We start from the raw sequence: 14,873 nt of genomic DNA on the forward strand, positions 1-14,873 counted from the left end.
TTTTCACATCACAGTTTCCCTTTAACTGCTCATTTACATATAAGAAAAATTTGCATTTCTTGGGAATAAGACATTGGATCACTTTATTCAACTTTCTATCACCTGCATGCCAATGTAAACGACTTAAGGTTCGCGCAGACATCTGCATTATCCATCAGAGTGTGAAAAGACAAAACATCGGATCGCATCTGGACCAATGTTAGTTCATGGGGTGTGCACATGTCCAATTTTTGTTTCCCTCTGACACAGTCTGTCCAATGAAAAAAAAAAATCACTGTATGTCCGTGTTTGATTTGATATTCAGATCACAATCACCCATGCAAGTCAATGAATGCGTGAAATCATGGACTGCACTCAGATGATATCTGAGTGCAGTCCGATTTCCATGCCCTGGCACAATGGAGAAGATGGACAGCGTGCTCTGATTCTCTCCGAGAGAAGCGGATCACATTATGCTGATTCTCCGATCAAACTCTGACCAGAGTTTGATCAGTATCATTTGCATAATCATCCTGATTCTCTCCCACACCTGAAATCCGCTGCCTCGGAGTAACTCCCTGTCCTTCAAACCACACATCCAAACTCTTGCCATCTCCTGTCGCCTCCAACTCAAAAATATTTCCAGAATCCGTCCCTTCCTCAGCCCTCAATCTACTAAAACTCTTGTACATGCCCTCATCATCTCCCGCCTTGACTACTGCAACACTCTCCTATGTGGCCTCCCTGCTAACTCTTGCACCACTCCAGTCTGTCCTCAACTCTGCTGCCTGACTAATCCACCTCTCTCCTCTCTACTCCCCTGTCTCTCCCCTCTGCAAATCCCTCCATTGGCTCCCAATTCCCCAACGAATCCAGTTCAAACTACTAACACTGACCTACAAAGCCATCCACAACCTTTCCCCTCCCTATATCTCTGAACTAATCTCCCAAAATCTTCCCTCATGTAATCTTCGATCCTCCCAAGACCTCCTACTCTCCTCCACACTTATTCGTTCCTCACACAAACGCCTCCAAGATTTCTCCCAAATATCCCCTATCCTCTGGAATGCCATGCCTCAACACGTCCGATTATCCACCACCCACGGATACTTCAAACGGAACCTGAAAACCCATCTTTTCAGGAAAGCCTACAGCCTGCAATGACCATTCTGCCGCCTCACCACCGCCTGAGCTGCCGCCTCATCACCACCAGAGCTGATGCACCCCCCGACCTTCTGTCTCTTCCCCACTATCCCATAGAATGCAAGTCCGCAAGGACAGGGTCCCCTCCCCTCTGTACCAGTCTGTCATTGTAAATTTGTTTACTGTTAACGATATCTATAACTTTGTATTTAACCCCCTTCTCATGTACAGCACCATGGAATTAATGGCACAATATAAATAAATAATAATAATAATAATCTATGGCTGTCTACACGAGCCCTTAATCCTACTGACCAATTCCCTTTAAAGGGAATTTCCAAAAACTGCCTACAGCCATCATTGTGGTTGAAATAAGAAAATAATATATGCTCTCTTATAGACTTCCCGCCTTTACAGCACCATGTTCCTAATCTCCCTGGCAGTCATATTGGGTTTATGTGATGTCACCATTGCATCCTAAGTAAACAGAAGGCCAATGGGGAGAATATAATTATTTACTTATATTAGGTGTATTGGTGGCTGTGGACAGTGGACAGGTTTTTATGCATATTGTACATTTCCTTTAAAGCCTTACAGCATGTACCGTAGTTGTACCTGTTGGGTCTGGTGTACCAGTAGTAGCTTCTGCAGTCATATCCTGAGCTACAGAAGCTAAAATTCCTATCCACAGGAAAAGGAACACTGAAAAAAAGATGATAAATTATTCTAAGTGATATATACTCAGCATGGAAAATAACTTAATAATTTATTACTTATTTTTTTTATATTTTTTATATCCTGTTTTTTATGCCAGTCCAAAGTGATCAGTTTAATCAACTAAAAAATGTTTGTTATGCAGCTGAATAGCTTAGCTCTTGGAAAGTTTTGAAAAATCACTCACTCAAATTGAGAAAATATCAACAAAGTATCTAAACATGTTACATGTTATATTATGTAGAATAAAAGTGTTATATCTAAACTTTCGTCAGTACTGTAGTCACTGGTACCATAGAAAATGACTTGTAGAAGAGGAATGCTTATCTCCAGAAGGGAGGACAAGTTAAAGTGAACTTGTCCTTTCATACAAAATCTGGAACAAAATATGATCTTGCTGCTACAATACTCCAGAATACGCTACAACAGCATTTAGTGCACACATCATATAGTTTGGCAGGAGAGCAGGAGCAGAGACAAGGACCCACCAACACTTCCTGTAAGGCCGGTTTCACACATCCGTGGCTACGGTACGTGTAGTGATAGTTTCCTCACGTACCGGAGACACTGTCACACTTAGACCTATTCAAAGGAATGGGTCTATGCAGATGTCAGCGTGTTTTCACAGACCATGTCAGGTCTATTGGTCTGCACACATGTCAGGGTGTTCACATGGACACTGTAGCCCTGTGCAAAACACGCAGAACTGTCCTTTTTTTTCCGGCAGCACGGTCTGCAATACGTCCTGAACATGTGCACACAGATGACACGTGGATGACATTCGTGTGTCATCTGTCTGAAACGTAATAGCGTTTGGGAAAAACAGTACAGTTAGCGCAGTTCTCTGGTGCTGAATCCACCTCTCATTATCTTATCTTGGTGGTATTTCAATGATGCGATCAGTGAGACCAGACGACGTGGAGGACAGTTGTATTCAGCACTGCCATCTGGGAATAGTGTGCATTAACTAAATAATGACATTTAAAAAAAAAATAGTATTGAGTTCCCAAAATTTTCACTAATCAGCTGAGGAAAAGAAGACAGCTGGAGGATGTTGTTATTATTCTGGGAAGGGGCCAATATCCATAAAGGTTCTTAGCCTGTTAATAACCTATCACAGCTGTCTGCGTAGCCTTTATTGGATATTAACCCCTTAAGCTTTTTTCGGTTTTGCGTTTTCGTTTTTTGCTCCCCTCCTTCCCAGTGCCATAACTTTTTATTTTTCCGTCAATAGGGCTTGTTTTTTGCGGGACGAATTGTACTTTTGAACGACACCATTGGTGTGGTGAAATTGCAAAAAAGTGCAATCCCACACTTGTTTTTTGTTTGGCTTTTTTACTAGGTTCATTAAATGCTAAAACTGACCTGCCATTATGATTACGAGTTCATAGACACCAAACATGTCTAGGTTTTTCTTTTATCTAAGTGGTGAAAAATAATTTCAAACTTTGTTAAAAAACATTATGCCATTTTCTGATACCCATAGCGTCTACATGTTTCGTGATCTTGGGTTGGGTGAGGACTTATTTTTTGTGCACTGAACTGACATTTTTAATGATACCATTTTGGTGCAGATACGATCTTTTGATAGCCCGTTATTGCATTTTAATGCAATGTCGCAGCGACCAAAAAACGTAATTCTGGCGTTTTTACTTTTTTCTTGCTACGCTATTTAGCAATCAGGTTAATCCTTGTTTTATTGATAGATCGGGTGATTCTGAACATGGCGATACCAAATATGTTTATGTTTGATTTTATTTTTATTGTTTTATTTTGAATGGGGCGAAAGGGGTGTGATTTGAACTTTTGTTTTTATTTAATTTTTTTATATTTTTAAAAACATTTTCTTTTTACTTTTGGCATGCTTCAATAGTCTCCATGTGTGTGACAGCAGCCAAACATAAAAACCCAATATAAATCTGGTATCGCTGTAATCGCACAGACCCGAAAAATAAAGTCGCCTATTCACTTATACTGAATGAGAAACGGCATAAAAAAATAAATAAAACCAATTTTTTACCTGCTGTTCATTTTTTCATTCTGCCTTCCAAAGATCACAGTAAGGCTTGGCGCACATTTACCCTGCGCTGAGCTCTTACACCGGGGTTTCCTTGTAAATCTCTGAAATACATGATTCAGACAGAACCTCTGGCTAAAGAATCCCTATAATGAAGCAGATGGAGGCACTGTAGATGCCCTCTTACCTGTAGTCCCGTGGTGTCGTCGGCCACAGTTTTATGCTCTTCTGAAAAGGACACCGCTGAACAAAGGCCAGATGGAGTCTAGAGTAACTCTGTTGCCTCATTATAGTGAATGAATCCCTCGGGGGTTTCATCTGAATCACATCACTCAGAGATTTAGATGGAAACCCCAAAATTAGTGCTCAGCATAGAGCGCCGGATAACTGTGATCCCAAATGTTATGTAAAATGTTCCCAATAAAAGCTTTAACTCAATCCACAAAAAAGCAAGCCCTCACTCAGGTCTGACACCTGTCAATGGAAATCTAGGGGGCTGGAAGTGCAAAGGCTCTGGAAAAGCCCCACAGTGTACCTAATCCTCATATTGCATCTACATGTTTGGCATTTCTGAAGCAATGAGAGCCTGCCTAACAGAAGCATGGGTTGGGCATAATGTATTGGTGACTGCAATGTACTGGTCACTACAGCGTACTCGTCACTAAGACAGCAGTTTGCAATTTTCACTCGGCAACATTCATTGCTGTTTGTATGCGAAAAATGTAGCGAAGGAGTGGATGTATGTTCTCCCATATGTAAACGGTGTGATCATGTCTCATCAAGATGAAAAGGAAATTGCAAAACTAGGTGAACTTCTCAACCAGCACTTTGAGACTAAGGACCTTGGAAATGTGACATATTATTTGGGAATCCAAATACAGAGAGAGGAAGATGGGAATTTTCTTCTCAACCAAAGTTCTAAAATTTCTGCAATACTAAACCAATTTGGAATGTCAGAAGTCAAAGGTGCGTCAACACCAATGGATCCGTCCTACTTAAAGTTGAAAGGAGAAGATCTGCAACCCAGCAATGAGAGTTACAGACAAGCAGTGGGGGAGCTTCTGTACATAGCAACCACAACTCGTCCGGATATCACAGCCACAGTTGGAATTCTCTGCCGACATGTAAGCAAGCCATGCCAAAGATACTGGAATGCAATTAAGAGAATTCATCAATATCTTAAAGAAACTCAAAGGCTAAATCTTAAGATATCTGCATCAGGAGATCTCACTCTCAGAGGTTATGTGGATGTAGATTGGGCTGAAGATTCAAGTGATTGGAAAACAACAAGTGGTACTTGTTCAAGTTAGTAAAAAAATAAGTTTATTGGTCCAGCAGAAAACAAGTGTCAGTTGCATTATCTTCTACAGAAGCAAAATATATGTCTGCTATTCAGGGCTGCCATCAGGGCATTACTGCTCTGACTGGCGTATGGGGCCCGATCAGCAGAGGGGGCCTGCATCGGGCCCTGTATCTTCTGCTGATCAGGCCCCAGGGGCAGGATTCTGCTGGTACAGTAACTGAACCTGCATCCGAGACACAGGTTCAGTTACTTTAATGCCGTGCGGGACGCATGGCAATAGTTAAAGCCACCAGCCAATTGGAGGCTGGCAGCTGATGTCAGCGCGCACGTCGCCGGCGTATGACATCATTGTCATTTGCCATCGAGTGCATGCTTGAAATGAAAGGAGGGATCTTCGCCGCAGGAGTGTGGCAAGGTTTGAAGAACGGTGTGTTTTTTGTTTTTTTTTAAAGCGAAAGCCGCAATATGTTTCAACGGCAGGATGGAGACACATGGATGGATACGATGGAGACAGATGAGGCAGGATAACAAGACAGATGGGACAGGATCACAGGACAGATGGGCCAGGATCATGGAACAAATGAGGCAGGATCACAGGACAGATAGGGCGGGATCATGGGACAAATGGGCAGGATCATGGGACAAATGGAGCAGGATGGGACATCACTGGAGGCAGGATAGGAGAACATATGGCTGGAGCCAGGAATGACACACACAGGGGTGTGTTGTGAGTTCATTTTCCCCTTCACCATTGAGGTCTGATGAACTCCCTCTTCTGGTGAAGGAAGGTAGTGAGGCTGATTACAAAGCACCTGAGCAGAATGATGATGACTGGGTGACTGGGATTGCTGACTGGATATAAGGCAGCCGACGCCCTTCTGCCTTGCGGGTGATTACTCTGAAGGATTCTTGGAGACCAGTCTGATTCTTGCTCCTCAAAAGCTAAGTTTTCTGCTCTACTTTTTGCATTTGTGTTTTGGTTTTGTTTTGCCTTGCTTTTCTGGATTTCTGCCTTTCCCTGCTGGGTAGCTGAATTCCTTTTTGCTCTATCTTCAGATAATACCTGAGTACTGATATAGTCTTTTTGAAGCCTAGCGTCTTCAGGGCTTTTTTCCCTATCAGTCTGTTGGCTCTTGTTTATGAGAGGGTTTTGGCGGATTGCAGACAGCAGCTTTTCTATTCTGTCCTATTTAGTTAGCTTGGGCCCCATCATTTGCTCAGCCTATCTTTCTATCTGTGTGAGTGTTTTTTCATCTTGCTTCACCGTCATTATATGTTGGGGGCTGCCTATTGCTTTGGGGTCTGCTCTGGGGCAGTTTAGATTTCCCTTTCTGTCTTTAGGCTATGTAGTTCTCCGGCTGTGATCGAGGGGTCTAGGGCACCGAAGGAACCCCCCACGGCTACTGCTAGTTGTTGTTGTTAGGTTCAGGGGTCTGCAATCCGATAGCTGCCAACTTCTCTGGTTTTCTGGACTTAGCTAGTATTTCTGTTCTTGCCTCCTACGGTGACTCATTCACAACAGAATCACCCGCTATACCGCAGATCCTAGGGTACTCAACAGCAGGAAAGAATTGTAAAAAAAAAAAAAAAAAAAAAAGTGTGTATATTTTTTCCTCTATATCTCTGAGGCCGTAGGGGGAATTTTTTTTTCTCTCAATGGAGATAAAGCAATTGTCTGATCGTGTGGAGCAGCTCGCTGCGGAAGTGGGGGGAATTTCCGCCTACCTTGCTCATTCACATGCTGCTGAACCAAAGATCCCTACTCCTGATGTGTTTTTTGGGGATCGGTCTAAATTTTTGAATTTCAAAAATAATTGTAAATTATTTTTTGCCTTGAAGCCTAACTCGTCAGGGAGCTCCATGCAGCAGGTTAAAATTGTCATCTCTTTGCTGCATGGCGATCCCCAGGATTGGGCGTTTTCTTTGAAACCAGATGATCCTATTCTGACTAATGTGAATGCATTTTTTCAAGCCTTGGGGTTGTTGTATGATGAACCTAATGCTATTGATCAGGCTGAAATGACCCTGTTGGCATTGAGCCAGGGTCGAGATTCTGCAGAATTGTACTGTCAAAAATTCCGAAAGTGGGCGGTCTTTACTACCTGGAATGATAATGCCTTGGCAGCTCTATTTTGGAAGGGTTTGTCAGAAGCCGTAAAAGATACTATGGTGGGATTTCCTGTTCCCTCTGGTCTTGACGATTCTATGTCATTAGCCATTCAGGTTGATCGGCATTTACGTGAAAGCATGACTGCACGAGAGGTGTTGCCACCTGTTGAACAAGTGTCTGAACCTATGCAATGTGATAGAGTTTTGTCCAGGGAGCAACGTCAGGAGTTCAGAAGGCGAAATAAGCTGTGTTTTTTTTGTGGAGATGCCTCGCATATTATTTCTGTCTGTCCTAAACGAGAGAAACGTTTTGCACACACGTTTTCTGTGGGTGGTGTTCAACCCAAGTTTCTTCTGGTAATTACTCTGATCTGCTCCCTGTCCACATTTTCCGCCAAGGCTTTTGTGGATTCGGGAGCAGCCCTGAATCTAATGGACTTGGATTTTGCTAAACGTTGTGGATTTCCGATGACACCTCTGCGGACGCTTATCCCTTTGAGGGGGATTGATGCTACTCCTTTGGCAAAAATTAAACCTCAGTTTTGGACCCAGGTGGTAATGCGGGTTGCCCCAGACCATCAAGAAAATTGCAGATTTTTGGTGTTGCATAATTTGCATGATACCATTGTTCTGGGGTTTCCCTGGTTGCAAATTCATAATTCAGTTTTGGATTGGAAATCTGTGTCTGTGGTGAGTTGGGGTTGTCGGTGTGCCCTTAGTGAGGCTCCGGTTTTTTCCACCTCTCCTCAGTCGCATGATGTTCCTGACTATTTGGCGGACTTTTATGATGTATTTAGTGAGAATGAGTCTGCGTCTTTGCCTCCTCATAGGAGTTATGACTGTGCAATTGAACTGAGCCCGGGGTGTAAATTTCCCAAGGGTCGGCTCTTCAATTTATCTGTACCCGAGCACGAGGCTATGCGATCCTATATTAAGGAGGCGTTGGAGAAGGGTCATATTAGACCATCCTCCTCACCCTTAGGTGCCGTTTTTTTTTTTCGTGGCCAAAAAGTCATGGTTCATTAAGTCCTTGTATTGATTATCGTGCCCTCAACAAAATTACTATTAAATATCAGTATCCCTTACCCCTGATTTCGGATCTATTCTCCAGAGTTAAAGGTGCTTGCTGGTTTACCAAGCTTGACCTCAGGGGGCGTATAATCTTATCCGCATTAAGCATGGGGATGAATGGAAGACGGAGTTTAATACTCCGGAGGGACATTTTGAGTACCTGGTGATGCCTTTTGGGCTCACTAATGCCCTTTCTGTCTTCCAGTGCTTCATGAACGACATTTTCCGAGACTTTGTGGATAAATTTTTGATTATCTATCTGGATGATATTTTGATCTTCTCCAAGGATTGGGATTCTCATGTGGAACATGTTCGGACTGTGTCCCGGATCTTGAGGGAGAATTCCCTGTATGTCAAAGGATCGAAATGCCTTTTTGGGGTACAGAGGATTTCATTTTTGGGATTTATTTTGTCTCCGTCAACTATTGAAATGGACCTGGCCAAGGTACAGGCCATTTATGATTTGGTTCAGCCCACTTCTTTGAAGGCCCTCCAGAAGTTTTTGGGTTTTGCTAATTTTTATCGGAAATTTATAGCAAAATGTTCTAGTATTGCCAAGCCATTGACTGATCTGACTAAAAAGGGTGCTGATGTGTTGAATTGGTCTCCTGAGGCTGTTTCTTCCTTTCAGGAGCTGAAGCAAAGATTCACTTCTGCCCCGGTTTTGCTGCAACCTGATGTCTCACTCCCGTTCCAGGTAGAGGTGGACGCTTCTGAGATTGGTGCAGGAGCTGTTTTGTCCCAAAAGGATCCTGTAACATCTAAAATAAATCCCTGTGCTTTCTTTTCCCGAAAGTTCTCTCCATCTGAACGTAACTATGATGTGGGGAATCGGGAACTGTTAGCCATGAAATGGGCATTTGAGGAGTGGAGACATTGGTTGGAGGGAGATAAACACCAAGTCGTGGTCCTCACTGACCACAAGAATTTGATTTACCTGGAGTTGGCCAAACGCTTGAACCCTAGACAGGCTAGGTGGGCCTTGTTTTTTACATGTTTTGATTTTGTGGTCTCTTTTCTTCCTGGCACTAAGAATGTCAAGGCAGACGCCCTCTCTAGGAGCTTCTTTGCTGATTCTCCTGTGGTGACCAAGCCTGCTACCATCTTAGGCGAAGGGGTAGTTCTTTCTGCCATCTCGCCCGATTTGAGACGTGCTCTGGAAGAGTTCCAGGAGGACAAACCTGAGCGTTGTCCCAGTGGAAAGTTGCATGTTCCTGACCAGTGGAAGAAGAGAGTGATGTCTGAGGTTCATTGCTCTGCATTAGCTGGTCATCCAGGTATTTTTAGTACTAGAGATCTGGTGAGTCAGTCTTTTTGGTGGCCCGCCTTGTCTCGTGATGTCAGGAATTTTGTGCAGTCCTGTGGGACTTGCTCCCGGTCTAAACCTTGTTCTCGCTCTAGTGGGTTGTTGATGCCTTTGCCGGTCCCCAGGAGGCCATGGACCCATATTTCAATGGATTTCATCTCTGATATGCCTGTCTCTCAGAGAATAACTGTTATTTGGGTGATTTGTGATAGGTTCTCTAAGATGGTTCATCTTGTACCACTCCCTAAGTTGCCATCTTCCTCTGAGTTGGTGCCCCTGTTTTTGCAACAGGTGGTTCGCTTGCACGGGATTCCTGAGAACATTGTATCTGACAGAGGAGTTCAATTTGTGTCTAGATTTTGGAGGACTTTCTGCTCCAAGCTGGGAATTCAGTTGTCCTTCTCCTCTGCTTTTCACCCTCAGACCAATGGGCAGACGGAGAGAACAAACCAGACCTTGGAGTCGTATTTGAGATGTTTTATTTCCGCCGATCAGGATGATTGGGTTTCATTTTTGCCCTTGGCCGAATTTGCTTTAAATAATAGAGCTAGTTCTGCCACTTTGATGTCACCTTTTTTTTGTAACTTTGGGTTTCATTCTCTATTTTCTTCAGGGCAGGTGGAGCCTTCTGCCTGCCCAGGTGTTGACACTGTGGTGGAGAGAATGCACCAGATCTGGGACCAAGTGGTGGATAAGTTATCTCTCTCCCAGGAAAAGGCCCAGCAGTTTTCCAACCGACATAGGACCATTGGTCCCCAGTTTAAGGTTGGTGATATGGTTTGGTTATCATCAAAAAATATCGCTATGAAGGTGGCTTCTCCTAAGTTTAAGCCTAGATTTATTGGACCTTACAAGATTTTGGAGATTATTAATCCGGTCTCTTTTCGTTTGGCTCTTCCTGTCACATTTAAAATTCATAATGTGCTTCATAAGTCCTTGTTGAAGAGGTTTGTTGAACCAGTTGTTCCTGGGGTGGCACCTCCGGACCCTGTATTAGTTGAAGGTAACATGGAATATGAGGTAGAGAAGATACTGGATTCCCGTCTGGCTAGACGGAGACTCCAGTATTTGGTTAAGTGGAAGGGTTATGGTCAGGAGGATAATTCCTGGGTCTCTGTCTCTGATATTCATGCCAAAAGATTGGTGCGTGCCTTTCATCGGGCTCACCCTGATCGCCCTTGTGGCGTGCATGAGGGTTCGGTGACCCCTCCTCAAGGGGGAGGTACTGTTGTGAGTTCATTTTCCCCTTCACCATTGAGGTCTGATGAACTCCCTCTTCTGGTGAAGGAAGGTAGTGAGGCTGATTACAAAGCACCTGAGCAGAATGATGATGACTGGGTGACTGGGATTGCTGACTGGATATAAGGCAGCCGACACCCTTCTGCCTTGCGGGTGATTACTCTGAGGGATTCTTGGAGACCAGTCTGATTCCTGCTCCTCAAAAGCTAAGTTTTCTGCTCTACTTTTTGCATTTGTGTTTTGGTTTTGTTTTGCCTTGTTTTTCTGGATTTCTGCCTTTCCCTGCTGGGTAGCTGAATTCCTTTTTGCTCTGTCTTCAGAAAATACCTGAGTACTGATATAGTCTTTTTGAAGCCTAGCGTCTTCAGGGCTTTTTTCCCTATCAGTCTGTTGGCTCTTGTTTTTGAGAGGGTTTTGGCGGATTGCAGACAGCAGCTTTTCTATTCTGTCCTATTTAGTTAGCTTGGGCCCCATCATTTGCTCAGCCTATCTTTCTATTTGGAGTCTGCTCTGGGGCAGTTTAGATTTCCCTTTCTGTCTTTAGGCTATGTAGTTCTCCGGCTGTGATCGAGGGGTCTAGGGCACCGTAGGAACCCCCCACGGCTACTGCTAGTTGTTGTTGTTAGGTTCAGGGGTCTGCAATCCGATAGCTGCCAACTTCTCTGGTTTTCTGGACTTAACTAGTATTTCTGTTTTTGCCTCCTACGGTGACTCATTCACAACAGGGGTGTTATGATTGGGTCACCGAGGAGGAAAACAAAACCAAGCCAAGTCACAGAAAACCAGAGAGGTTGGTAACTACGCGGATTGCAGACCCCTGATCCTAACCACAGCAAACAGCAGCCGTGGAGCGTACCTACGATGATTCTAGATGCCTCGTCACAGCCAGAGGACTAAATAAACCTAAAGCAAGAAAAGGGGAAATCTAAACTGCCCCAGAGCAGACCCCAAACGAATAGACAGCCCCATTGACAGTGAAACAAGATGAAAGCACAAACACAGGTAGGAAAATAGGCTGAGCTAACGATGGGGCCCACACTAACTAGAAAGGACAGAAAAGGAAAGATACTGTCTGCAATTACGCCAAAAAACCCTGCAAAAAATGTCCAACACTTCTGATAGCAAAAAACCCTGAAGTCACTAGACTTCACCCACTATATCAGCACTCTGGCATATTCTGAGAACAGAGCAAAAAGAGGCCAATCTAATAAGGGACAAAAAGCAAACTGGCACATACAATAACATAAGAGTGGAAATTCAGCACAGCCCCAGCCGGGGCTGGCTGACCACGCAAAAACTGAATAGACAAAATCAAATCAAATGTGAACATTAGCAGAGAAAACTTAGCTTGAGAAGACAGGAACTGAGCTGGAAACCAAGACCTCAGGAGGCAGGAAAAAATCACCAGCATGCGAATAGGGAGTCGGCTGTCTTAAATCTAGTCTGAGACTCCAGATGTCCAATTGTCATCCTCATTATCAGGTGGCAGGTCTCTGTTAATTAGATCAGCTTCATTACCTCCTGCCACCACCAGAGGGAGCCCGGAAAGAGAACTCACAACTCCTCTGTCAGCACAAACAGTTCCCTCACCAGAAACCAGAGGCAGACCAGAAAATGAGTTCACAACACAGGGGCCTGGATGGGGGATATTATTACTTTAATGATGTATTTATTTTATTTTTTGGGGACACTGTTTTAAATGGGGGGGGCGGTTCTGTTACTGCGCGGAGCAACATTGTCGCCTTTTTTCTTCTGGTGTAGTTTAGAATTTGGGAAAAAAATAAGTAATGTGTTCTGGAAGCGGTGCTCTAGATAACTGTGTTATTTCCTGCAGAGACGAGCCCTGGCTGGAAGAGGTGACGGCGGTTTGTGCTGGATGAAGATGAAAAGCAAAGATGAAGGACTTAACCTAGAGACATCACTGGTGAGTCAGTGTTGATACCTTTACATTGAGACTATACACTGTATACTATATACAGCAGTCCTGTGTACAATTTCACCAGTGATCACTAGAGTTGAGCGATACCGTCCGATACTTCAAAGTATTGGATCGGAATGGATCGGCCGATCTTAAAAAAAAGTATCGGTATCGCCGATTCCGATACCGGAAGTCCCATTCAAGTCTATGGGACTTCCGGTATCGGAATAAGAAAAACCCTATTTTTGCCTTGTACAGCCTCTCTGGGGTCTGTACGGGCCTTTCGGGGGGCTGCGCCGGCCTGCCAGGGGGTCTGTGCAGGCTCCGGTGGTCTGTGCCGGCCTGCCGGGGGGCTCTGACGGCCTGCCGGGGGGGCTGTGCAGGCTCCGGTGGTCTGTGCCGGCCTGCCGGGGGGCTGTGCCGGCCTGCCGGTGGTCTGTGCAGGCTCCGGGGGGCTGTGCCGGCCTGCCGGTGGTCTGTGCAGGCTCCGGGGGGCTGTGCCGGCCTGCCGGGGGGCTGTGACGGCCTGCCGGGGGGGCTGTGCAGGCTCCGGTGGTCTGTGCCGGCCTGCCGGGGGGCTGTGCCGGCCTGCCGGTGGTCTGTGCAGGCTCCGGGGGGCTGTGCCGGCCTGCCGGTGGTCTGTGCCGGCCTGCCGGTGGTCTGTGCAGGCTTCGGGGGTCTGTGCAGGCATCGTCCGATGGGACTACAAGTCCCATCGGGCGATGCCTGCTACCATGACAGTGATTGACACATTAGCCAATGATGGGACAGTAGTAGTCCCATCATCCGGCTAATGTGTTGAATGTAAAAAAAAAAAAAAAAAAAAAAAATTACATGCTACATACATACAACATGCATACTACATATATACTACATGTAACATACATACTACATATATACTACATGCAACATGCATACTACATACATACTACATATATACTACATGCATGCTACATACATACTACATGCTACATACATACTACATATATACTACATGCATGCTACATACATACTACATATATACTACATGCATACTACATATATACTACATACATACTACATGCATGCTACATACATACTACATGCTACATACATACTACATACATACTACATATATACTACATGCATGCTACATACATACTACATGCTACATACATACTACATATATACTACATGCATGCTACATACATACTACATGCTACATACATACTACATATATACTACATGCATGCTACATACAATACATACATACAATACATACATAGACATACAGTACATATAACATAGAGTAACATACTTACCAATACTTGTCACATTGTTCCCCGAAGCCATTGTCGTGTACGCAATAAATATTAACATAACAAACCACAAAAATACAACCCATGATCCGAAGCAGTCCACGAGTGTGTCCCACGACGATCTTGGGTAGAGAACTGCAGCATCAGCTGATGCTGCCGCTCTCTACGGGCTGCAGGAATCCAATGACGGAAGGTAGGTATCCTTCCGCACTGTATTCCTCCGCCACTTAAAAAAAAAAAGTCCCTAGTCTCACTTTATGCCATTGCTGCATGGGAAATTCCCACGCAGCAATGGCATAAAGTGAGACTAGGGACTTTTTTTTTTAAGTGGCGGAGGAATACAGTGCGGAAGGATACCTACCATCCGTCATTGGATTCCTGCAGCCCGTAGAGAACGGCAGCATCTGCTGATGCTGCAGTTCTCTACCCAAGATCGTCGTGGGACACACTCGTGGACTGCTTCGGATCATGGGTGAGTATTTTTGTGGTTTGTTATGTTAATATTTATTCCGTACACGACAATGGCTTCGGGGAACAATGTGACAAGTATTGGTAAGTATGTTACTCTATGTTATATGTACTGTATGTCTATGTATGTATTGTATGTATGTATTGTATGTAGCATGCATGTAGTATATATGTAGTATGTATGTAGCATGTAGTATGTATGTAGCATGCATGTAGTATATATGTAGTATGTATGTAGCATGTAGTATGTATGTAGCATGCATGTAGTATGTATGTAGCATGCATGTAGTATATATGTAGTATGTATG

At 44.2% G+C, this 14,873-nt stretch overlaps 1 protein-coding gene across 1 annotated transcript in view; it reads right to left on the reverse strand.

Annotated features, from left to right (window-relative positions):
- LOC141055076 (uncharacterized) overlaps positions 1-14,873 on the reverse strand; it is a 256,490-nt gene that overhangs the window by 70,245 nt on the left and 171,372 nt on the right. Inside the window, exon 3 of the mRNA XM_073552036.1 lies at positions 1,738-1,824. Coding sequence (XP_073408137.1) covers positions 1,738-1,824 — 87 coding nt within the window. The remainder of the gene's footprint in view (positions 1-1,737; positions 1,825-14,873) is intronic.

The sequence above is a fragment of the Dendrobates tinctorius genome, unplaced genomic scaffold (assembly GCF_039654945.1).
Source record: "Dendrobates tinctorius isolate UK_male_01 unplaced genomic scaffold, ASM3965494v1 ptg000183l, whole genome shotgun sequence".
NCBI lineage: Eukaryota > Metazoa > Chordata > Amphibia > Anura > Dendrobatidae > Dendrobates > Dendrobates tinctorius.